A 24,432-nucleotide genomic window follows, 5' to 3' on the forward strand; every position below is an offset into this window, starting at 1 on the left:
TCATTATTCCTTCACTTCTTCGGAAACAACTGCAGTTGGGTGATCACTAGGTACAAAACGACATACTTGTTTAGAGACAGCAGTGCATAAAGCACAGCAGACCAACAAGCAGACAGGGCTGTAAGGGTCGGCCTGAATAACTGGTAAGATTTTGGATCTCTCACAAGGAAAGTGAGTTCATTATGTAAGCAAAAGGTGATAGTAAAGCTGTCCCTGCTGCAGAGGCAAGGTGAAGAATTTGGGGTTTCTCACATAAACATCTCCATTATTTTCCAAGGAAGGGCCTTACAGAACCCTGCAACCTAAGTTTCAAACAGGCCAGCTGTGTCTTCCCACAGAAGCCCTGTGGTTCTACAATACTTCCCTCTGTTCCTCCCTGGATTGTAGGTGGGGAGGGGATTTGCCCACATAATGACCAGTGTACCTTTGAAGGCATTTTTGGTACCTAGGACATCAGTAAGGCCCTCGGTAAAAATAAATTACTTTCTTCACAGTGATTATTACAGTTGTTTAGACTTTACTTGGACTACCTGGTTCCATTGTTGGCTTCTAAATAAATGAAGACTGAGAGATCTCACCTTTTCTACACCTGAAGCCAGCCAGGCCTATTCAGCTTTCATCTTTATGGCTAGAAAAAATAAACCTGTAGTCTTCATTTTGTCTGTCCAAATGCGGTATCTCATTATTATTATTGTTGTTGTTGTTGTTGTTGTTGTTGTTGTTGTTGAATCTGTATTCCAACTACAGGTCCCTTGAGGCCAATGAACTAGATTCAATTCTCACAAATTAGTCATTGTAAAATAAATGCAAATGTAGTAAAAGTAATCTCCACACTGAATGAGGCTGTTGTATGCTGGACAATTGTATTCATGGTGTTGCCATGAAGAGAATGAGAGTGATTGCAGATTTATTCTAAAGACATCAGAATACCTTTGAATGGGTAAACCAAAACAAAGGATTTGGCTTTTTACAGAATTAGAACAAACTGAAAACACATTTGTTTAAAGCTGGTACATTACAGGGACCTCACGGTAAATGCTAATGCACATGCTGATGGTTGACAAGTGCAAATATGCATGCTGATCATTTTTTCAGATCACAGTTTATTATGACACAACTGCCAGAAATCAAAGTCAAAGCTAAGCAAAAGCCAGCGACCAACAGCATAATTTTCTCTTCATTTTTAGCTATTCTATTCCACACACCCGCTTTTTGATTTGCAGGAAGCCTGGGAATAGAGGCTAAAAAATAGTAATGAAAGGGGCCTATGAATTACTGGGTAATTTTTAAATGCCATACACCCATGAGGGAGAAACACCAGTTGGGACAAGCACATATTTCCCTAAAGCATTTAAAAATACCCTAAAACGTCCATGATGTGTCGGTGAATGGCTGTCTCTAGGAAAGGTCTCTGCTTTTGGAAGCTGAGTAGCAGAAGTACCTGGTATGAAAGAAGCTGGCAAGGCAACCCTACATTTGCAATAGTGAATCACAGAGGAAACAGATGCATAAAACAACCACTCGAATGTGTTTGCTTCTCCAAAAAGTGGTTAAATCTTGTAAAGCATTTTTAGGCCTCCCTTTTTGAGAAATACAGTCTCTTCAGTCCAATAACTTATGGAAGTTCATTTGCTGAACAGGAGAGGATATCCATTACTCATGGAAAGATTTATTCTCCATAGTTTACTTTATAAATATTTTTAGGCTAAAAATATGTCATTTCTCCCTCACAGTAGACACAATTCTACATTAACAGGAAAATGGTACCAAAAAATAAGCTTTCTGTGTTTGTTAAAAGATGTATTTCCAAGAAAAGAATTGCTTACCTGTTGGTAACAGGCCCCTTGAAATGAGGATCAAATACCCTTGGATCACCTGCATTTAAAACAAAGACCTGTTTAAGTATATAAGCCAAATGAACAGCAAATAAATATACCTAACGTACTAATAAAGAAAAATCTGCATCTTGGCTAGTGCACTGCTCAGTGCAGTGTTGAATTCATTGTTTGGTCCAGGGAAACATCAGCTCTCCCTTGGTTACAGCTGTCAGTCCTTTTCCCTGTCTCCAGCCAGAAGCAAGACTGGGAGGATTTGTTAACAACCATATTCTGTGCACACTGTACCCATATCTTTCATTGTTCTGTTCTGGGTAGCAACATTAAAGATTGCATCCAGAGTAGCAAACTTGAAGCCCTTCTCACCTGCAAAACTGTTGCACCATCTACCTTCACCAGGTATTTCTGAGTACTTCTGAGGTGCACAGTGCAACAGAGATGCCTGCTTATCTGGTTGTCTCTCTCCTCTCAGTAGATTAGGTTTTCCTTCGAGAAGTTGCAGTATTAGCTACTGTTAATCTCTGCCAATGTTGACTATATGCCATATACAAATTGTTATTATATTATATAAACATTATTTTTATTGATTTTTTTTTTACCTACTGGCAGACTTCATGCCATCTGGGAAATGCCTTAGTCACTCATTATTATGTCATGATTGTAACGTATTAACCCTGTCTTAAATATACAAGGTATACACAAAATGGCTTTTACCCTCAATATGTATTGTGTGGGCAGGGCTGGTAACAAATTCTGTTAAATCATTTCTAGCCCAAACTCTATATTTTGCAATCCCCAGCCCCCAATTCTTCTCCCCAACCTAAGCTTTTCTACCCCTTCCTCTAGAGATTTGTCTTTGTAGGAAGGCCTGGTCCTGAATTAAAGAAAGAATTCCACAAGAGACTAGCAATAAAGGTCCCAATGTATCAGCAACCCAACTCGACCCTTACTCAGTGGGGAAATTAGGTTTGAGGACTCAGAGGCCTCTTTACTGTAATCACAGGCTGAGGGCAGAACAACAGGAAGGTAATGACAGATTTGCAACAGAAATCCAAGAGCCAGTCAGACAGCAAATATTCATAAAGCCCCTAGGGTGCAGAGCTCCAAGGACATCAGAGATACACAAAGCACAGTCCCTATGTTGGACCCCTTACAGTTGTTGAAGCAAGACTGACATATTGATTCACTCAACAAGTATTTCTTAAGAATCTTTAAATCCTAGGCTCTGTGTTGCAATACATGAACAATGGCTAGAGCACATAAAACAATTAAAGAAAGTACTAATTTGTATAGTATTAGCCTTCAGTATTACAACAGTTCTGAGAAAGTAGGTTCCATCAAGGACTAGAACAGTCAAGAGGGTTTCATTCAAGAAGCGAGAGTTTCATGAAAGACTGGAACAAAACAAAAGGGAAAAGAGAAACTTTCTGGCTGCATAACTAGAATTCTGTTAAACTCTGTAACTAATTATTGATCACATGTTACGTGCTCTGCATTGAAAGAGTCACTGCAGGGGATGCAAGGTTTGGAGAAACACAGTCTCCACCTTCCACAAGCTAATGAACTGGTGAGTGAGGAGAGAAATAAGAAAAGTTACACACATCTCTATAATACAAGGCATAATATGATATAAAAGAGGTACACAGAAAGTGAGGGTTCTTTGGGAAGGAAAGGTCACCTTTAGATGAAATTTGTAAGAAAGGTTCCTAGAGCCATAGTATTTTGAGAGGGACAAGTGAAGTTTAGGCCAGTAACAATGAATGAAGTCATAGAGGTAGGAATGAACATATTTGTGGGGATGGTGAAAAGACCAATCTGGTCATAGTAATGAACAATGGGATAGCAGGAAAAGAAAATAAAGCAGAATAGAAAACATAGGATCAGACTTCAGAAAGGTTAAAAAAAAAACAGGCATGGGAGTTATTTTATACATTCTAGACCACAAGGAGCCATAAAAGAATATTGAGCAAAGGAATGACATGGCATAAGCAGTTCTTAAGGAATACCAATCTAGAAGAATTATACAAGATGTAGTACAAAATGCAAAGTCAAGGAGACCAACCAGGAGTCCATTGCAATAACAGAGGTGAAGCAATGTGAGCCACTGCCCAAGTGGTGGTGGAAGCAAAGGAAAGCAAAATTCAAGGCTCATCACAGAACGGCTGTGTGGCTTAGGGCTTACGAGCAAGGGCTCTGCAGGCAGACGAGCTGTTTTTGGTGGCTTTCTATGACAGCAACCCTGGACAGATCACTTCACCACTTGGAGTCTTGGTTTCCATATTTGTAAATGGAAATAATAATAGTACCTATTACGTAACATTGGAGGATTAAATGAATTAATATCTGTAAAAGTACATAGAACAGTGTCTGTCCTATGTAAGTCCCCCATCAATGTTCATTATTAGTCGTATAATTATGAGAAAAAGATAAATAACTTGGTGAATGGTTAAGACTTAGAGGTGTGAAAGAGAGAAGTCAAAGATGGACCCAAGTTAAGTGATTATAGACCTAGAAATTGTGATTCTCAATTACTTTTGGTCTTTTACATAGGTTTAAGGAAAGGTTGTTGTTATTAAATTAGTAGGGAGTATTATTAGTAGGTGGAAGAAATTGTAAAGTTGCTGTAAGAAAAAGAGCCTGAGATTGATTTTGTTCTTTTTAGTTTGAAGTGGCTTCTAATTGTAAGTCCAGCATTAATTTGAGTTAAGTAACTGCAGTTCTGGGTGAAATCTTGAGATAAAATACTTGGAAATCATAAAGTTTATAGTATGAAAGTCATGAACTCCATAAAGAAGAAAAAGAGTCTGTCAGGCATAATATTATTGTAATAACAATAATACTTAACATGTTTTTAGCATTATTCGCTAAGCACTGTACTAAGAGCTTCATTTGCATTTTTTTGTTCACTATGACACAATAACATTATTATGTAGGTAGATTGGAAACTATTAGTAGCCTTGCTTTACATACGCAAAAAGTAAGCCACAGAAGCAGCTAAGGAGTACACCCACAGTCACACACTTGATAAATGATCTACCTGGGATCCACACTCTGCTTAGTCTTCCTGAAGCAGAGCAGATCCCACTGGTCATACCCTGTGATGCCAACACTGGCTCCTACTCCTGGGGGAAGGCTGTAAAATATTTATTGTTTTAGATGGTCCATATAAACTTCAAGTTCTCTGACACATTGCCAACTTGTCTTTTTCTGATTGCTTATCTGACTCTGCCTCAGGGCGATGAATACTTTTCAGGATGTCTAAATCCATTTTTCCCCAGGAACTGACCACAAGAGTGGGTGGATCTCTAACAGTCAATTTCCTGTTCCCTGACAAGCAGGGGCTTTGTCTGGTTTGGATACTAGATCCAAGCTGGGCCAGTCATTCCTGGCCACTCTATCCCAGAAATTTAGAATTAAAATGGACACTGAGCTAATCAGGGGGAGATAAGAACTGCAAAATATAGAACCTGAAGACCAGAGAAGCAGAGAAAGCAGGCTTCCAGAGAGAAATTATCGAAGCAAATGTACAGAGAACCCAGCAGGAAGTCCTGATGGCCTGGAGTCTCTCCTTCCAGTCCCTTCCTGAAGACTGTGTTTCATGAGGTACTTTCTGTCATCAGACTAAATTCCCCTCTCTTGCTTTCTGCTAGTTCACTGCAATTATGGACAACCAATGAGTCCCATTAATATGCTCACTCTCTTGTCTTGACTTAGGTTTCAACAATTCATTTTAACAACACTTACTATATTCTTGCCATAAACAGGTGGTGGGGATTCAAGGATGAATTTTTGAGACCAAGTCTGCTTTCACAAATCTCACAGCTGAATAAGAAATATAAGCTCAAGAGCAATAATTTCAACACTGTGTGGTAAGAGCCATGATAGAGACATGCAGAGGGTGCTGTGAGGCACAGTGGAGCCATGAGTGGGTATGTTTTTCCAGCTGCTGACTGACTCTGAACTTGCGCTCCATTTTCTACCCATCGTCTGGCCCCTGTGCTCTATGACTTGGACCTTCTACTCTGGTGTGGAACACTAACGCTGGTAGTCTTGCTAGTCCAAGATTTCAGTTCCTAAATCTGGCTGAACAGCCAAAATATCTCCAAAAAATTTTGAGGGGCACAAATTTCCAGCCCCTCCCAACAAATACTATTATTTTGTAGGTCTGGGGAGAGCCTGGGAATCTGTATTTTTAATTGTCCCATCAGATAATTCTGATGCACAGATTTAGATACCACTTGGCTACTTGACTTTATTCTTATTTCATTCTTAAACTCTATCTCAGATCTAACAGTCCTTAATTCTAGCTGTACATAACATACCAAACCTGATGGAGTAGGAGAAAACAGGCCATCATGATATGTGAGCTTTGGGGAGCAGCACAATTAATGAAAGGTGTAAAATGAAACAGTTACAGGAAAAGAAAGAGAAAAATGACATTCAATAAAGTCAAAGAACTTTGAAAAACAGGGACGACTATCATTTCCACAGAAAAATGATTACTAAATGAATGTTTATTTGTACCAAGGACTGCTGTAAGTGCATTGCACACAGATCTGCCATTTTGCGCAATTCCACAATGAACACAGTGTGAATTGTATTCCCTTGAGCTATGCATTTCCATAGGCCTGGTATAGTTATTATGGCATTCGATGTTCCCAATAATTCTGTGATGTATGTCGTTATTATCTTTCCATTTTACATATGAGGAAGTTGAGGCACAGAAGAGTGAGCTCCTTTGCCTTAACCAACTCATCTAACAAGGGGTGGAATCAGGATTGGGAGGCTAGGATCTGTCCCCCAAGCCTGTGTAAAGCCGCTTGGCAGGAAGTTGCTCATTAGTGATCTTAGAGAAATTCCACAGATAAGTAGGGAGGGGAGGCAGATGGAAAGGAGTTCGCAACTTATGCTGATCCTGTAATTATTCACTTTTTACATTAAAGATAGGCAAAACTGGTTGAAAAGGATCAAGGCTTACTTCCAGATTTGGTGTGATTTGCACCTTTACCAAGTGAACAAGTGTAAATGAAATGCTACTGTCAAGTCTGTCTGAAAGCTGACACTTTCTAAACTGTAAATCCTGGCTACCTTATATTTCAGTTGAAAATACACAAAAGCCACAGTCAAATGTTAAAATTTAGCTGATTCCATATAGGCATGACAGCTGGGAAGTGATGACTTCAGCTTGCCCTGTGTGCTGGCAAAATTTGTGTTGTCATGCAAATTTTTTATTTCCTGAAATCAATACAGGGCATCACTTTTTCAGAGGCCCTCATGTAGTCTAATTACATCTCTGGAATAAATAGACTGAGAGGCCAGCTAAATGAAAAGAGTTACAATGCTTCATTATTTTATGGCTTGGCTAGTTTAATATAATTCATATTTCTCAGTTAAAGAAAAAGAAAACTTCATTGTAATTCAGTAATCATTTTTAAAATTTTGTAAATTCATGTAACTGACTATCTGATCACCAAAACTGACAACAAAAAGAATCACTAAAAAATATTCTTTATAGACAGTTGCACACTTGTTCTTATAGTTAACAGTTTGTTTTGCACTCATACAATGCAATTTTTCTTCCTATAAATAATTCATAAGGTTAAGGAAATAGTCCAACTAATTAATTCAATTCTTGGGGGCAGATTTCACATGACTATGTTGAATGCAAATGGCAAGAAGCAGCCAGTCATGCTTACAAAATCTCTTTTTACTAAAAAGCAATCTGTTTCTCAAAGAAAATAAAAATATAACTACCACTAATCAGTTATAAAAAATAAAAATCTGAAGCATTTATTCCTTCAGGTATATTCTCCTTCAGAGAATCTAATGTGTTTTAGAGAGAAAAAGAGGAACTAAGGTGGGGCAAACTAGGACTTAGAACTATTACGAACAAGAAAGGCAGATAACTTTTCAAAAAGCAAGGAAAATGGCAAAGTATAAAGTTAAGTCTTACTTTAATGTTCAACAACAGCTAGTAAAGAATTGTGAATAATTTAATATACATTTTAATTTTGCTAACATGTTTATGACTGTACCTATAAATGGTGGCCTGACACTTCATCCAAAGAAAGGATTCCATTTTCTCCAAAGTTACAACAAAGGATAAGGAACCATGTTCCTTGCTATTTATTCCAGGATGATGTTCCTAGTTCTCAGCCTGGCACACATGACCTCTGACAAACTGGCCCATCTCACCAGCCTCATATAGCAGCCCTCACTTGAAACTTGATCTAGCAAAGCAGTACTGCCAGGATTCCCTGCCAAAATCAGGTGTTTTGCCGAGTGCCCTTTGAACATTGTGCCCTTCTCCTCTTTGTTCCCTTGGCAATGGCTAAAGGAAGCCTACATTTCCCCTTGCAAATTCCCCACTCACCCTCCAGGAGAAGAACAAGAACTAAGACTACTGGCCATTGTGCCAGTGTGTAGAGCCCACTTTGACTGGAAACCAATGTTGAGAGCTGTCATATAACCCATACCAAAGCAACCTAAATCCCTTCTATCTCTGAGATGCCATACTTCTATTATTTGCACTGCCACAGTTGGTACACTGTATCAAAGGCATTTGTTTACATGCTTTAGTAGACAGATACCCACATTCTATGACCCCAAACTTGTGAATATTTTACCTTACATGGCTAAAGGGATGTCACAGATGCGATTAAGTTGAGAACCATGAGATGGGTAAATAAAAATTGGGTGCCAAATTATCTGGGGCCAAATGTCACTTCTATCTCCTACAAAGTGTATGATCTTGGGAGAATCACTTTTTTTTCTTTCTAAACTTCCATTTTGTCACCTAAAACATGATAGGCAGTAGCAAAAAAATAGGGTGACCATGGGAAACAGTAAAGTATATGTAAATTACCTTCATAATCAAAGTAGATAGGGGTAGACTCAGTGCAACCCAACTTCAGTTGAATTGTCACTTTGGCTGTAAGTGACACAAACAATTCTAGAAATGTTTCAATAACTAAGTTGGATGTGACATTTATGGAATAACTTTTTGGAAAAGAGGAATTTTGAGGATGCTTAAAGGAAAGAATGGGTCACATAGGAAAGCTGGGCAAAAAAGCACAAAGTAGCAGAGAGCTCTGCCTGCGGAGGAGAACCTAAGAGCAGTTGAGCAATGGCACACATCATCAGGAGCTGTAGGACTGGCAAACCCTCAAGTCTTCTGAGCAAGTAACACAACTGACATGTGTTTGTGTGACTGCATGATGCAGAGGAAATAAGAAACTTAAGGCAGAGAAACCAAGAAGGAGATTGCTGTAGTCTTTCAGACTTAAGATGGGAGGCGCCTGACTGAGGCTGTTGCTGTGAGAGAGGATAAGGCAATTCCAGAGCATCAGAGAGGAAACATTTTGTGGAGGTGAAAGAAAGGTCATGGGTGCCATCCTTCCTCACCAAACCATGGCAATGCTTCACATAGAAGGTAAGTGCATTCCAGAAACTCACCTAGGGCAGAAACATGACCCCACACCGGACATACAAGATTAATGGAAATACAAATGAGACTCCTTTAGCACTGATTCAAACCAAACAATACTATGGCACCATGACCTTATTGTGGTTGTTTTTCTCCCGGTCTGAGTAACTTGTAAACATATGGGATGACACAGCATCTTATGTTACATCAAGAATGTCAAATCTCCTGCTTTAAAAAGGTTTTCCTAATCACAGGTTTGGCTTCTAAATAATTTGCATCATTTTAAATAATTCACCCTATAAGAACACAAATCATTAACATGCAGTTAGACTGTCAACCTTGGAAGTAATACCTAAAAAAAGCAACCTCCACTTCCACTGAGCAGGCAAAAGAAAACACATAAAGCACTCAGGCTGCTTCTTAATAGACTGATTTTATAGGCAGTGCTGAAAGACACACGTTTAGGGGGCATTGGAAATGCACTTCTGAAAAAAATGATTTTTCTTGACTACCGTGACAAAGCAGTGAATCTGTGCTATAGACGAGCCATGAATTATTGGATAATCATGTAGCTTCTCAGAATAAATAAAATTCTGAATCAATATTGATTTAAAAAGAGAGTCTGGAAGCAAACAAGAACATGAATTGAGTTTGAAGGTTATCAGCTTGAGGTTGCTAATATTTTTTTCTAGCCATAGTTGTATTTTATTGCTCAACATGAGGCATTCAAAAAAAAAAGACCAATGAGCTACATGACATACTCTAATTACAGTGGAGCAACTCCTTATTTTCTTTCAGTTTCATAGGTTATGCATTTCATAATCATGCCAGCCCTATTCCCCCACCTCCACTGGAAATTGTGAATATTTTGCCTTACATGGCTGTTATATTTTCCCCCACTGGAAAAAATAACAACAACTTCACAACCAGAAATAAGAAATGAGGATCATATTTACGAAGCCCACGTATAAAAATAAGTGACTTCATCTTGCCTTTCCATCTGCAGAGTTCAGGCGATAGCACAGTAAATGAATAAAGTGTGAGGATGATCATAATTTTCATCATTACATACATACAAAAATTAACTTCTATAAAGAAGAATAAAATTCTTTAAAGTTATAGTAGAATAAAAGACTTCCTGTTGAACTCAAGAACAGATGCTACAAAAGAAGAAAATAAAAAGAATTTGTCCATTTATCACAAGTGCATAAAGCAGTTAGGTAGGTAGAGATGATATCTCTCCTCCTTCCTCATCTCATCCACAGGTTATTGATAGGAACAAAATTAAACTGCTCATCAAGGGTGACTTTTGCCACAACTCAAGAAGATAGAAGATAATAATCACTGGTAAAACAGCCCCATTTCTGGGTCTGAAGTATAAAAAAAAAACATGATTTAGTGCATACTTCCTATCCACAAGGCATCATGATCAACAAATAAAAACTATAGGTAGAATACACTATTGGAATCTATATTACATGGGGTAATTGAAAATTATCAGCTTGACAATTTATAGGATAGTTGAGGAAAAGTTGTGGTAAACAATGGTCTTTCTCCAATAGGTCAGACTAATCACACAGAATGACAAATGGGGGAATAGCAGATAGCAGGGACACACAGTTTACTGCATGACCCACCCTAAACTGTTATTTCCATCCAGAGAGATAGAAAGATGAGATTCCTTTTTTTCTCTGGGGGGCTTGGAGGTAAAGTGGCTCTGTGTACAGAACAAGCTCATCACTTGGAATAGATGTCTTGGGCTTATCTTCCTTCCTCCTGCAGTTCTGTATTCATGGATCAAGTCAAAGATAAATTACCCTGAATTTTATACTTGAAAATTCCATGAAGCATGTGTGAGACAGAAATACTCATGAATTTATTTCCTCACAGAATGGACTTTTCACAAAGAGACTGAACAAATTGTGAGCTCATTGTCAAATATCTTTTGCATTCTGCATAGATTTGGAGGAGAGAGTAAAAGACTAGGGAAGAGAAATCTAGCACTCAAAATAAAGGTTTGTCTCATATCTGCCATGAGAGTAGTGGTATAAAACTGTGAAGATAAATGTGTAAGTAAAAGTCTACCTGTTAGCTCTAATTCCAAAAGTATGAGAGATTCAGCTCTTGTTTTCACCTCTTTCTCTGAGTCTCTCAAAACAACTAAAAATTCTGGGTATAAAGTTTAAAGATTATTTCCTTAAAGACATTGGAAAGAGAGCAAATCAGTGAAGAAATACCAGGCCAAAATCTATGTGAAAGTGGGAACCCAGAGAGAGAAGGATTCTACTAAAGCCTCTATAGCTTCAAAAATATGTACCAACTTAGCAAGTTCAAGGAGCAAGAGGGAAAGAAGACACAGCTCAGAGGCTGCTGGGGATGAGGAGCCAAATAGGGAACCGTTATTTCATTAAGTGGGAACTCCAAAGGGCTACACCCTCAGAATGAAAGCCACCTTACTCTTAACAAAGTCAACTTGACACTGAGCTGAAAGATGGCAAGAAATGCCTTCATATGAATTTGTGGTGTATGTGAAGTAATCTAAAATGGAATCAATCCGTAGGTGTTCCAAGGGAGTGACAAATAACAACAGACCTCTGTAGTAATTAATCTTTTTACTCTAAGAATTGTCACAGATAATTTTCTAAAGAAAATATGAAGCTCACAATTAAAAAGAAACACAAATTGCATAAGGACCAAGACAACATGAAATAACTAGATAATCAACAGACAACAGAAATAAACCCTCAAAGTCTTCAGATATTTATATTATTAGTCCCAGATTATAAAACAACTGTGCTTACTGTTTTTTGGAAATTAAAACCAAACTTAAAAATAAATGTGAAAAACTTTTTAAAAACTTACCTGGCAGATTCAAAAATGAAGCAAATTGAATCTGGAAGTGAAAAGCACAATAAATAAAATGTAAAACTCAGTGGGTAAAATTGACATCAGATTAGACACAGCTGAAAAGGATATTGGCAAACTAGAATGTAAGTCAAAATAAAATATTCACATGTAGCACAAAGAAACTGAAAATTGAAAAGATTGAAGACTAGTTGATACACTGAGTATAGAATGAAAAGGTTTAATATATGTCAAGTCAGATTTACAGAAAGCAAAAATAGAGATCATTGAGAGAGGCAATGAAAGAAAATAACTATCAACACAGAATTCTGTATCTAGTGACAATATCCTCAAGTAAAAGGATGAAATATAGACACTTTCAGGCAAAACCAAACAAAACAAGTAAAAAACTGATGAGATTGCCACCAGTAGGATCTCACTAAAATATATTAAATACCTATTTCTGAGAAAAGACAAAGTGAGCCAGACAGAAGAGGAAACAAAGAATAAGGAACTATGGGGGGATGAAGAGCTAGATAAAGCAATAATAATAAAGTCTTGTGGGATTAATAAATTGAGAAAATGATAGTCATAATGGAATGTTATCTGAGAGTTAAAGCATTGTAGGCTTCTAGTACTGTGTAGAAAAAGGATGAACTATTAATGAATTTTAAACTTGAATAAGTATGCATGCTGCAATTTAAAGAGACAGCATGTGTTACTTTGAAAATAAATGAAGGAAGGAAAAATAGAATCAGGAAAATTGGCCAATCCAAAATCAAATAATAAAGAGAAGAAAAATAGACATAGAATAGTCAGGGAAGTGAGAAAGTACAATACAAGGTGTGTGTATGGTTATGGACAGAATAGGCCCTCCAAAAATTCATGTTTAAGTCCTAACCCCTAATATGATGGTTTTTAAAGTAGGGTCTCTGGGAGATAGTCAGATTTAGATGAGGTCATAAAATGGGATTAGCGTCCTTATAAGAAAGAGAGACTAGAGTTAACTCTCTCCATTCTATGAGGAGACAGTGAGAAGGTGGCCATATTCAAGCCAGACAGAGGGATCTCACCAGGAACCAAAGCAGCCAGCACTTTGAAGTTGGACATCCCAGCCTCCAGAACTGAGATAAATAAAGTTAAGTTATCCAGTCTATGGCATTTGGTATAGCAAACTAAGACATATATGAACTCAAGTATATTGATGACTATATGAAATATAAATGGACTAAATGTGCCTGTGAGAGACAAAAATTATCATACTGGATAAAAAATGAAATCCAATTATATACTATATATATATTCCCAGGAAAGGACAAGATAAAGATAAACCAAAGGATGGAAAAAGTTATAGCATGTAAATATTAATCAAAAGAAAGGAGTTAAAGATGATCTCTGAAAACAGAAATCAGAGCAAAAAGTTTTACTAGCAATAAAGAAGGTTGTTTCATACTGATAAAAGGTCTAATTAACCAGGAAGATAAATTCATTTTAATGACATGAACTTAACAAAATTTAAAACATAAATTTATTGAACTTCAGAGAAATATAGACAAATTCACAATCATAGCAGGAGATTTTAACATATTTTTCTCAGTATTTTATCAATACTATTATAAAACAGACAAATGAGTGAATTATATTCTTTTCAATATATGGCAATAAGACCATGGATATCCCTTAAAAAGAAAAAAGAAAACCTCAACCTTTATTTCATATCAGAAATAAAAATCAATTCCAAGTAGAAAGACCTAAAATGAAAGGTAAAATTATAAAACCTTTATGATGGACAAAAGCCGGGGGAGATCCAAGATGGCGGCATGAGTAGAGCAGTGGAAATCTCCTCCCAAAATCACATATATTTTTGAAAATACAACAAAGATAACTCTTCCTAAAAGAGAGACCAGAAGACACAGGACAACATCCAGACCACATCCAGACCTGCGAGAACTGAGCACCTCATGAAGCGGGTAAGATACAAGCCCCAGCCCGGCGGGACCCGAGCGACCCACAACCCAGCTCCGGGTGGGAGGAGAGGAGTCAGAGTGGGGAAGGAGAGGGAGCCCAAGACTGTTAAATAGCCAGCCCTAGCCATCCACACCAGAGTGCAGATACAGTGCATGCGTGGAGTCCTGGACACTAGGGAAACAGAACAGTAAGACCTGTGAGCAGGTCCCTGCAGCCGGCGCCCTGGGACAAAGAAAAGTGAGTGCTTTTTGGAAGTCTTAAAGGGACAGGGACCCCAAAACCAGATGGAAGCATCCTAGGACACTTAGTCTAGCAGCAGGGAATCTGGGGAACTCTGGGCACTCTAACCCCCTGGGCAGCAGGGAGCATGGAGGCCCCTCACAGAGATAAATAGCCTCCCAGCTGTTCCCCCTCCAACCCAGTTCCACCATATTGGAGCAGCAGCTTGAGGTAGGCCACGCTCACAGAAACAGCAGAGATAAACTCCATACCAGCTGGGCAGGAATCAGAAGCACTGTCTGCACGCAGCTGCTCAGCACAAGCCACTAGAGGTCACTGTTCTCCCAGGAGAGGAAGGCCACAAACCAACAAGAAGGAAAGTTCTTCCAGCCGTCACTCATGTCAGCTCTGCAAACTATCTCTATCGCCATGAAAAGGCAAAATTTCAGGCAGACCAAGATAACAGAGAAAACACCTGAGAAGGAGACAGACCTAACCAGTCTTCCTGAAAAAGAATTCAAAATAAAAATCATAAACATGCTGACGGACATGCAGAGAAATATACAAGAGCTAAGGGATGAAGTCCGAAGGGAGATTACAGAAACCCGGAGGCAGATTACAGATGCCAGGAAGGAGATCACAGAAGTGAAACAAACTCTGGAAAGATTTATAAGCAGAATGGATAAGATACAAGAGGCCATTGATGGACTAGAAACCAGAGAACAGGAATGCATAGAAGCTGACACAGAGAGAGATAAAAGGATCTCCAGGAATGAAAGCATATTAAGAGAACTGTGTGACCAATCCAAAAGGAACAATATCCATATTATAGGGGTACCAGAATAAGAAGACAGAGAAAAAGGGATAGAAAGTGTCTTTGAAGAAATAATTGCTGAAAACTTCCCAACTGGGGGAGGAAATAATCAAACAGACCACGGAAATACACAGAACTCCCAACAGAAAGGACCCAAGGAGGACAACACCAAGACACATAATAATTAGACTGACAAAGATCAAGAACAAGAAAAGAGTTTTAAAGGCAGCTAGAGAGGAAAAGGTCACATATAAAGGAAAACCCATCAGGCTATCATCAGACTTCTCAACAGAAACCTTACAGGCCAGAAGAGAATGACATATATTTAATGCAATGAAACAGAAGGGCCTTGAACCAAGGATACTGTATCCAGCATGACTATCATTTAAATATGAAGGAGGGATTAAACAATTCCCAGACAAGCAAAAGCTGAGGGAATTTGCCTCCCACAAACCACCTCTACAGGGTATTTTAGAGGGACTGTTCTAGACAGGAGCACTCGTAAGACTAAACAGATGTCACCAGAGAAAATAAAATCACAGCAAAGAAAGCAGACCAACCAAATACTAACTAAAGGCAATAAGTAAAATCAATTACCGACTGAAAGCAGTTAAAGGAAACACAAAAGAGCACAGAATAAAACAACCAACATATAAAGAATGGAAGAGGAGGAATAAGATGGGAGAGAAGAAAAGAATCTCCAGACAGTGTATATAACAGCTTAATAAGTGAGCTAAGTTAGGCAGTAAGATACCAAACAGGCTAACCTTGAACCTTTGGTAACCATGAATCTAAAGCCTGCAATGGCAATAAGAACATATTTTTCAATAATCACCCTAAATGTAAATGGACTGAATGCACCAATCAAAAGACACAGAGTAATAGAATGGATAAAAAAGCAAGAACCATCTATATGCTGCTTACAAGAAACTCACCTCAAACCCAAAGATATCCACAGACTAAAAGTCAAGGGATGGAAAAACATATTTCAGGCAAACAACAGTGAGAAGAAAGCAGGGGTTGCAGTACTAGTATAAGACAAAATAGACTTCAAAACAAAGAAAGTAACAAGAGATAATGAAGGACATTACATAACGATAAAGGGCTCAGTCCAACAAGAGGATATAAACATTCTAAATGTATATGCACCCAACACAGGAGCACCAGCATATGTGAAAAAAATACTAACAGAACTAAAGGGGAAAACAGAATGCAATGCATTCATTTTAGGAGACTTACACATGCCACTCACCCCAAAGGATAGATCCACTGGGCAGAAAATAAGTAAGGACACAGAAGCACTGAACAACACACTAGAACAGATGGACCTAATAGACATCTATAGAACTCTACATCCAAAAGCAACAGGATATACATTCTTCTCAAGTGCACATGGAACATTCTCCAGAATAGACCACATACTAGCTCACAAAAAGAGCCTCAGTAAATTCCAAAATATTGAAATCCTACCAACCAACTTTTCAGACTACAAAGGTATAAGAAGCTAGAAATAATTTCTACAAAGAAAACAAAAAGGCTCACAAACACATGGAGGCTTAACAAGATGCTCCTAAATAATCAATGGATCAATGAACAAATTAAAATAGAGATCAAGGAATATATGGAAACAAATGACAACAACAACACAAAGCCCCAACTTGTGTGGGACACAGCGAAAGCAGTCTTGAGAGGAAAGTATATAGCGATCCAGGCACACTTAAAGAAGGAAGAACAATCCCAAATGAATAGTCTAACATCACAATTATCAAAACTGGGAAAACAAGAAGAAATGAGGCCTAAAGTCAGCAGAAGGAGGGACAAAATAAAGATCAGAGAATAAACAAAATTGAGAAGATAAAACAATAGAAAAAAATCAATGAAACCAAGAGCTGGTTCTTTGAGAAAATAAACAAAATAGATAAGCCTCTAGCCAAACTTATTAAGAGAAAAAGAGAATCAACACACATCAACAGAATCAGAAATGAGAATGGAAAAATCACGACAGACTCCACAGCAATACAAAGAATTATTAAAGACTACTATGAACACCTATATTCTAAAAAGATGGAAAACCTAGAAGAAATGGACAACTTCCTAGAAAAATACAACCTTCCAAGACTGACCAAGGAAGAATCACAAAAGTTAAACAAACCAATTATGAGCAAAGAAATTGAAACGGTAATCAACAAACTACCCAAGAACAAAACCCCTGGGCCAGATGGATTTACCTCGGAATTTTATCAGACACACAGAGAAGACATAATACCCATTCTCCTTAAAGTTTTCCAAAAGATAGAAGACGAGGGAATATTCCCAAACTCATTCTATGAAGCCAACATCACTCTAATACCAAAACCAGGCAAAGACCCCACCAAAAAAGAAAACTACAGACCAACATCCCTGATGAATGTAGATGCAAAAATACTCAATAAAATATTAGCAAACCGAATTCAAAAATATATCAAAAGGATCATACACCAAGACCAAGTGGGATTCATCCCAGGAATGCAAGGATGGTACAATATTTGAAAATCCATCAACATCATCCACCACATCAACAAAAAGGACAAAAACTGCATGATCATCTCCACAGATGCTGAAAAAGCATTTGACAAAATTCAACATCCATTCATGATAAAAACTCTCAGCAAAATGGGAATAGAGGGCAAGTACCTCAACATAATAAAGGCCATATATGATAAACCCACAGCTAACATCATACTGAACAGTGAGAGGCTGAAAGCTTTTCCTCTGAGATCGGGAACCAGACAGGGATGCCCACTCTCCCCACTGTTATTTAACATAGTACTGGAGGTCCTAGCCATGGCAATTAGACAAAACAAAGAAATACAAGGAATCCAGATTGGTAAAGAAGAAGTTAAACTGTCAGTATTTGCAGATGACATGATATTGTACATAAAAAACCCTAAAGACTCCACTCCAAAACTACTAGAACTGATATCAGAATACAGCAAAGTTGCAGGATACAAAATTAACACATAGAAATCTGTGGCTTTCCTATACACTAACAATGAACCAATAGAAACAGAAATCAGGAAAACAACTCCATTCACAATTGCATCAAAAAGAATAAAATACCTAGGAATAAACCCAACCAAAGAAGTGAAAGATCTATACCCTGAAAACTACAAGTCACTCTTAAGAGAAACTAAAGGGGACACTAACAAATGGAAACTCATCCTATGCTCATGGCTAGGAAGAATTAATATCATCAAAATGGCCATCCTGCCCAAAGCAATATACAGATTTGATGCAATCCCTATCAAATTACCAGCAACATTCTTCAACAAACTGGAACAAATAATTCAAAAATTCATATGGAAACACCAAAGAGCCAGAATAGCCAAAGCAATCCTGAGAAAGAAGAATAAAGTGGGGGGAATCTCACTCCCCAACTTCAAGCTCTACTACAAAGCCATAGTAATCAAGACAATTTGGTACTGGCACAAGAAGAGAGCCACAGACCAGTGGAACAGATTAGAGACTGTAGACATTAACTCAAACAGATATGGTAAATTAATATTTGATAAAGGAGCCATGGACATACAATGGGGAAATGACAGTCTCTTCAACAGATGGTGCTGGCAAAACTGGACAGCTACATGTAAGAGAATGAAACTGGACCATTGTCTAACCCCATACACAAAAGTAAATTCAAAATGGATCAAAGACCTGAATGTAAGTCATGAAACCATAAAACTCTTAGAAAAAAACTTAGACAAAAATCTCTTAGACATAAATATGAGTGACCTCTTCTTGAACATATCTCCCTGGGCAAGGAAAACAAATGCAAAAATGAACAAAAATTAAGCTGAAAAGCTTCTGTACAGCAAAAGACATCATCTATAGAACAAAAAGGTATCCTATAGTATGGGAGAATATATTTTTAAAGGCAGATCCGATAAAGGCTTGACATCCAAAATATATAAAGAGCTCACACACCTCAACAAACAAACAAAAAATAATCCAATTAGAAAATCGGCAGAGGAACTGAACAGACAGATTTCCAAAAAAGAAATTCAGATGGCAACAGAAACATGAAAAGATGCTCCACATCGCTAATCATCAGAGAAATGCAAATTAAAACCACAATGAGATATCACCTCACACCAGTCAGAATGGCTGCCATCCAAAAGACAAACAACAACAAATGTTGGCGAGGTTGTGGAGAAAGGGGAACCCTCCTACACTGCTGGTGGGAATGTAAATTAGTTCAACCATTGTGGAAAGCAGTATGGAGGTTCATCAAAATGCTCAAAATAGACTTACCATTTGACCGAGGAATTCCACTCCTAGGAATTTACCCTAAGAATGCAGCACCCCAGTTTGAGAAAGACAGATGCACCCCTATGTTTATCGCAGCACTATTTACAATAGCCAAGAATTGGAAACAACCTAAGTGTCCATCAGTAGATGAATGGATAAAGAAGATGTGGTACATATACACAATGGAATATTATTCAGCCATAAGAAGAAAACAAATCCTACCATTTGCAACAACATGGATGGAACTAGAGGGTATTATGCTCAGTGAAATAAGCCAAGTGGAGAAAGACAAATACCAAATGATTTTACTCATCTGTGGCGTATAAGAACAAAGGAAAAACTGAAGGAACAAAACAGCAGCAGAATCACAGAACCCAAGAATGGACTAACAAGTACCAAAGGGAAAGGGACTGGGGGGGATGGGTGGGTAGGGAGGGATAAGGGGGGGGAGAAGAAAGGGCATATTATGAGTAGCATGCATAATGGGGTGGGTGGGAGAAAGGGGAGGGCTGTGCAACACAGACAAGTAGTGATTCTACAACATTTTGCTATGCTGATGGACAGTAACTGTAATGGGGTTTGTAGGGGGGACTTGGTATAGGGGAGAGCCTAGTAAACATAATAGTCTTCATGTAATTGTAGATTAATGATAACAAAAAAACAAGAGAAAGAAAAGGGGGATTACTCCCTGATAGGATAAAATTAACTGCAAATCAACAATTAATGCATGCTTTACATATCCTTAATTTTGATCTTTTAAAGGGTGTCAGATGATCAGCTATGGAAATACATTTTTCTGATAATATTCCTTTCTCTTAAAAAAAAAAGCAGCTCCTGTGTGGTGATCTCCAATAGGTTCTTCACAATAGTATAAAGGTCATATCAAAGTGTGGGCAAAGGGTTTGTTTGTGTTTATACAGAGGATCAAGGCCTAATTTGGCTACCCAGAAAATGAATTAAGATATGATATGAAGAAGAACTTCCAACATCAACATCCTCTGGAAGAGTAATTCCAGAAGATGACCATCAAAAAACTTCAACAAAGATCCTGGCGCTGTTGCAGTTGTAGCTGCATTCATCCCACCAGTTCCTGGACTATACTATACTATACTGTATCTATACTGTCGGAACTCAACCAAGAATTAGGAGAAGTGCAAGTTGCAGTGCTCCAAAATCGTGCGACTATAGACTATCTACTGTTAAAAGAACATATGGGATGTGAACAGTTCCCAGAAATGTGTTGTTTTAATTTGTCTTATTTTTCTCAAACTATTCAAATTCAGTTAGACAATATCCATCATATCATTGATAAGTTTTCACAAATGCCTAGGGTACCTAACTGGTTTCTTGGTTTCACTGGATATGGCTGGTAATTGTAGGTCTGCTTTTGTTATGTAGCTGTATCCCTATTATGTTAATGTGTGTACACAATTTAATTAGTAGTTTAAAACCTATACATGCTTATGTTACTCTACAAGAAGATATGTCAAAGAAATAATCAATCTTCCCATGTTTTCTTCCATCTGCTACTTCTATAGCTTTTCTTCTTCCATCCTAATTACAACCCTTTAGTAGAATTTGTGCCTCATATCGAAATTACCAAGTATCATAATTCTTCCAAGTGGTAAAGATACCTCAAGACAAATGCTGGGCATAGAAGCCACAGGGCATAAATCTGCAAAGAAGTAAAAAGCTATCCTTTTCAAAGAATATTGCTTCTCTCTCATTTACCAACTTTACATTTCCCTGTATGGCCCCGGAAGATGACTGGTTAGCCAGAGACAGGTAAGATTCCTCAAGGGAGGAACAACCTAAGACAGGCACAGTCACAGGGAGGCCATCAGGTGATAAATTTGGGACCAACAGAGGTGAGGCTTAGAACCTCACCCCCCCTGTTTTGAAAGAAATCTTCTGCATCTGTGGATGTTTTGTTGCCCTTGTCTAGCTTGGATTAATACTTAGTCTATAGGCACAGACCTGATCATCTACATTTTCCCTCTTACAGCACTAAATTATGTTTTCTACCTTTATCTTGCATCTACCTACCACTTCAGCATTTTATTCTAAATAATAATAATAATAATAATAATAATAATAATAATAATAATAAGGGAGAAATGTGGGATTCACATATAAATCAAGTATAAAAATCAAATGAATAATCATATTTTATCTGATTGTTTATAGTTCATGATGTGTGATCAAAACTGAAAGTTTCTGTGATATGACTGCCCTTGCACTGTTCACCATGTAAGAACTTATTCACTAGGTAAGAACTTGTTCACCATGTAAGAACTTGTTCATTATGCTTCAGAAGATTGGAGACTGTTGAGAATTAGGCTTGGGGTTGATTAATGATTGTGCATTGACTCCCCTATACAGAATTTTATTGTTGTTAACAACTATTTGATCAATAAATATGAGAGATGCCCTCTCAAAAAAAAAAAGATGACAAAACCCAAAATGAAAATGAAATGGCAAGAATGAATGATTTCTCAGGAATATTTTATTTCTACAAAAATAAATGGCATGTGTGTGTTTTAATTCTTCCCCCACCCCAAAAAAACCTTTATGATGTCAGAGAGTGGATTTATTAACCAATAGTACAAAAAGTACTAGTCACAAAGCAACAAAAGTAAGAAATTCTGTTCATCAAAAGACTCAATAAAGATAGGAAAGACATAGCCATAGAGGGTACTACTAACACCTATAACATTGAATTACTAGCACCTAGAATATATAAATAAGTACTACAGAAAGAAAATGACCAGCAACTTACTAGAAAAATGAGCAAAATATGGGTAGGAACTTCAGAGGATGAGATACAAAAGGTCAATAAATAATAAAGTAGTATTCAATTATTAATAATTTGGCACATGTTATTAAAGTAAACAACAAAAAGAAAATAACTATATACCCCCAAACACTTGCAAAAAGTGAAAATCTTGATACTATGATGTTGACAAAGATGTGGAATATGGAAATATGGGAATTTACACACCACTGGTGAGATTAAAAATTGGTAGAACTGCTTTGGAAAAGTTTGGCATGGTCTGACCCTATGACAGAGAAATTTCAGTTATAAGTTTATATCCCAAGTATTGTATAAGTGTATCAAGATACACATACAATAATGTTTATGGCAGCATCATTTGTAATAGCCAATAATTCAAAATAACTCAGTGTCCATCAAAATTAGAGAAGATAAATTATGGTACAGCCATGCAATGCAATACTAAAGAGTTATCTCCTTGAGGATTAAACAAGATGGTGGTGTGAGAAGTGAGGCAGAAACCTCCTCCCAAAACCACATGCAACATGAAAATACAGCAAATACAACTAATCCTGAGAAAGCGACTGGAAAGATGACTGCAACAGACAGCCAAATCTAGAGAAAAGAGAAAACCTCATGGAAAAGGGTAAAGTAGCAAAGCTGTGATCAAGTGGGACCCAAGCCTTCCCCTGACCCCAAATCACAGGCAGGAGGACGAGAAATGGAGCAGGAATGGAGTAGAAGCCCAAAGCTGCTAAATGCTCACCTCTGGAGATCTGCTCTGGGAGCATGAACACACATTACATGGTACTCTGGAGACTAGAGGGGTTGGAAAGCAAAGACAGGTGGAATACTCAGAGAGACTGAGATTCCAGCTGCTTATGGAGAACAGGTACCCACAATCAGCTGTTCCAGGACAAAAGAAAGGCAGGCATTTTTAAAGAGTTCCCAACAGTGAGAGGGGTGCTACAGGGGCAAGGATTACACAGGACTTCCTGCTCAGGAGAAAGGACAGGTGGACAAAATCATCCCAGCACACTCAGCCCAGCAGGTTGAGAACTTTCAGGAGCTTTAGGCACTCTATCCCCTTGCTAAAAACGCAGCATCAAGGCCTCCCACTGAAATATGCAGACTACCACTCCTTCCTCTCAGGAGGCATTGGTTCACAAACATGCTGCCCCCATCATTGCACCAGGCCAGCTGGAGGGCAGCCCTACCTACGGAAGCTACAGGACATAATGCAGAGGATCCTCCCTGTGAGCTTGGCCCACTGGCACTGGCAGTGGAGGCAGGCACTGCTGCCAGAAAGCAGGAAAGAGCTCTTTCCTCCTGACAGGCACCAGCTCCTGTGACACCTGCCACCACTCCAGGTGCTGGGAAGTCCCAGAAAGTAGAGCTTATGGGCACTAGAGGGTGCCACCTACACAAAGTTATTATTCCATAGTAATCATTAGGAAATATGAAATGTGAAAAAAATCTTGTATAAGCCAGAATCTCTCAAACACTAGACAGAGGGCTAAGTGACATGAAATCACCAATTTTCTTGATAAAGATTTCCAAATAAAAACAATAAACATGCACATTGAGCTACAGAAAAATATTCAAGACCTCAGGGAGGACTTAAAGAAAGAGATTGAAACTGAAAAAATACAGTACCTGAAATTAAACATAGAATGGAGGACTTTAAAAGAAGATTAGGTGAAGTAGAGGGGATGGTAAATGAAACAGAAATTAGAGAAGAGGAATACAAAGAAGTTGAGGCACAGAGAGAAAAAAGGATCTCTAGGAATGAAAGAATATTAAGAAAACAGTGTGACCAATCCAAGCAGAAAAAATACTCACATTATAGGTGTACCAGAAGAAGAAGAGAGAAAAAAAATGACAGAAAGTATCTTTGAGGAAATAATTGCTGAAAACTTCCCTAATCTGGGGAAGGAAATAATCCCTCAGGCCAAGGAAGTGCACAGATCTCCCTACATAAGGGACCCTAGAAAGACAACACCAAGATAAATAATAATTAAAATGGCAAAGATCAAGGACAAGGACAGAGTATTAAAAGCAGCCAGAGAAAGAAAAAAGATTACATACAAAGGGAAACCCAGCAGACTATCATCAGACTTCTCAGCAGAAACCTTACAGGCCAGAAGGGAGTGGCATGATATATTTAATGCAATGAAGCAGAAGGGTCTTGAACCAAGAATACTCTACCCAGCAAGATTATCATTTAAATTTGAAGCAGGAATTAAACAATATCTAGATAAGCAAA

The 24,432-nt window shown here is 38.0% G+C and overlaps 1 protein-coding gene across 4 annotated transcripts in view; it reads right to left on the reverse strand.

Moving 5' to 3' along the window:
* The window catches only part of SLC44A5 (solute carrier family 44 member 5), a 359,314-nt gene that overhangs the window by 130,180 nt on the left and 204,702 nt on the right, over nt 1-24,432 (reverse strand). For all 4 annotated transcript variants that reach the window (XM_073234136.1, XM_073234137.1, XM_073234138.1 and 1 more), the window contains one exon: nt 1,827-1,875. In XM_073234136.1, coding sequence (XP_073090237.1) covers nt 1,827-1,875 — 49 coding nt within the window. The remainder of the gene's footprint in view (nt 1-1,826; nt 1,876-24,432) is intronic.

The sequence above is a fragment of the Manis javanica genome, chromosome 4 (assembly GCF_040802235.1).
Source record: "Manis javanica isolate MJ-LG chromosome 4, MJ_LKY, whole genome shotgun sequence".
Lineage (NCBI taxonomy): Eukaryota > Metazoa > Chordata > Mammalia > Pholidota > Manidae > Manis > Manis javanica.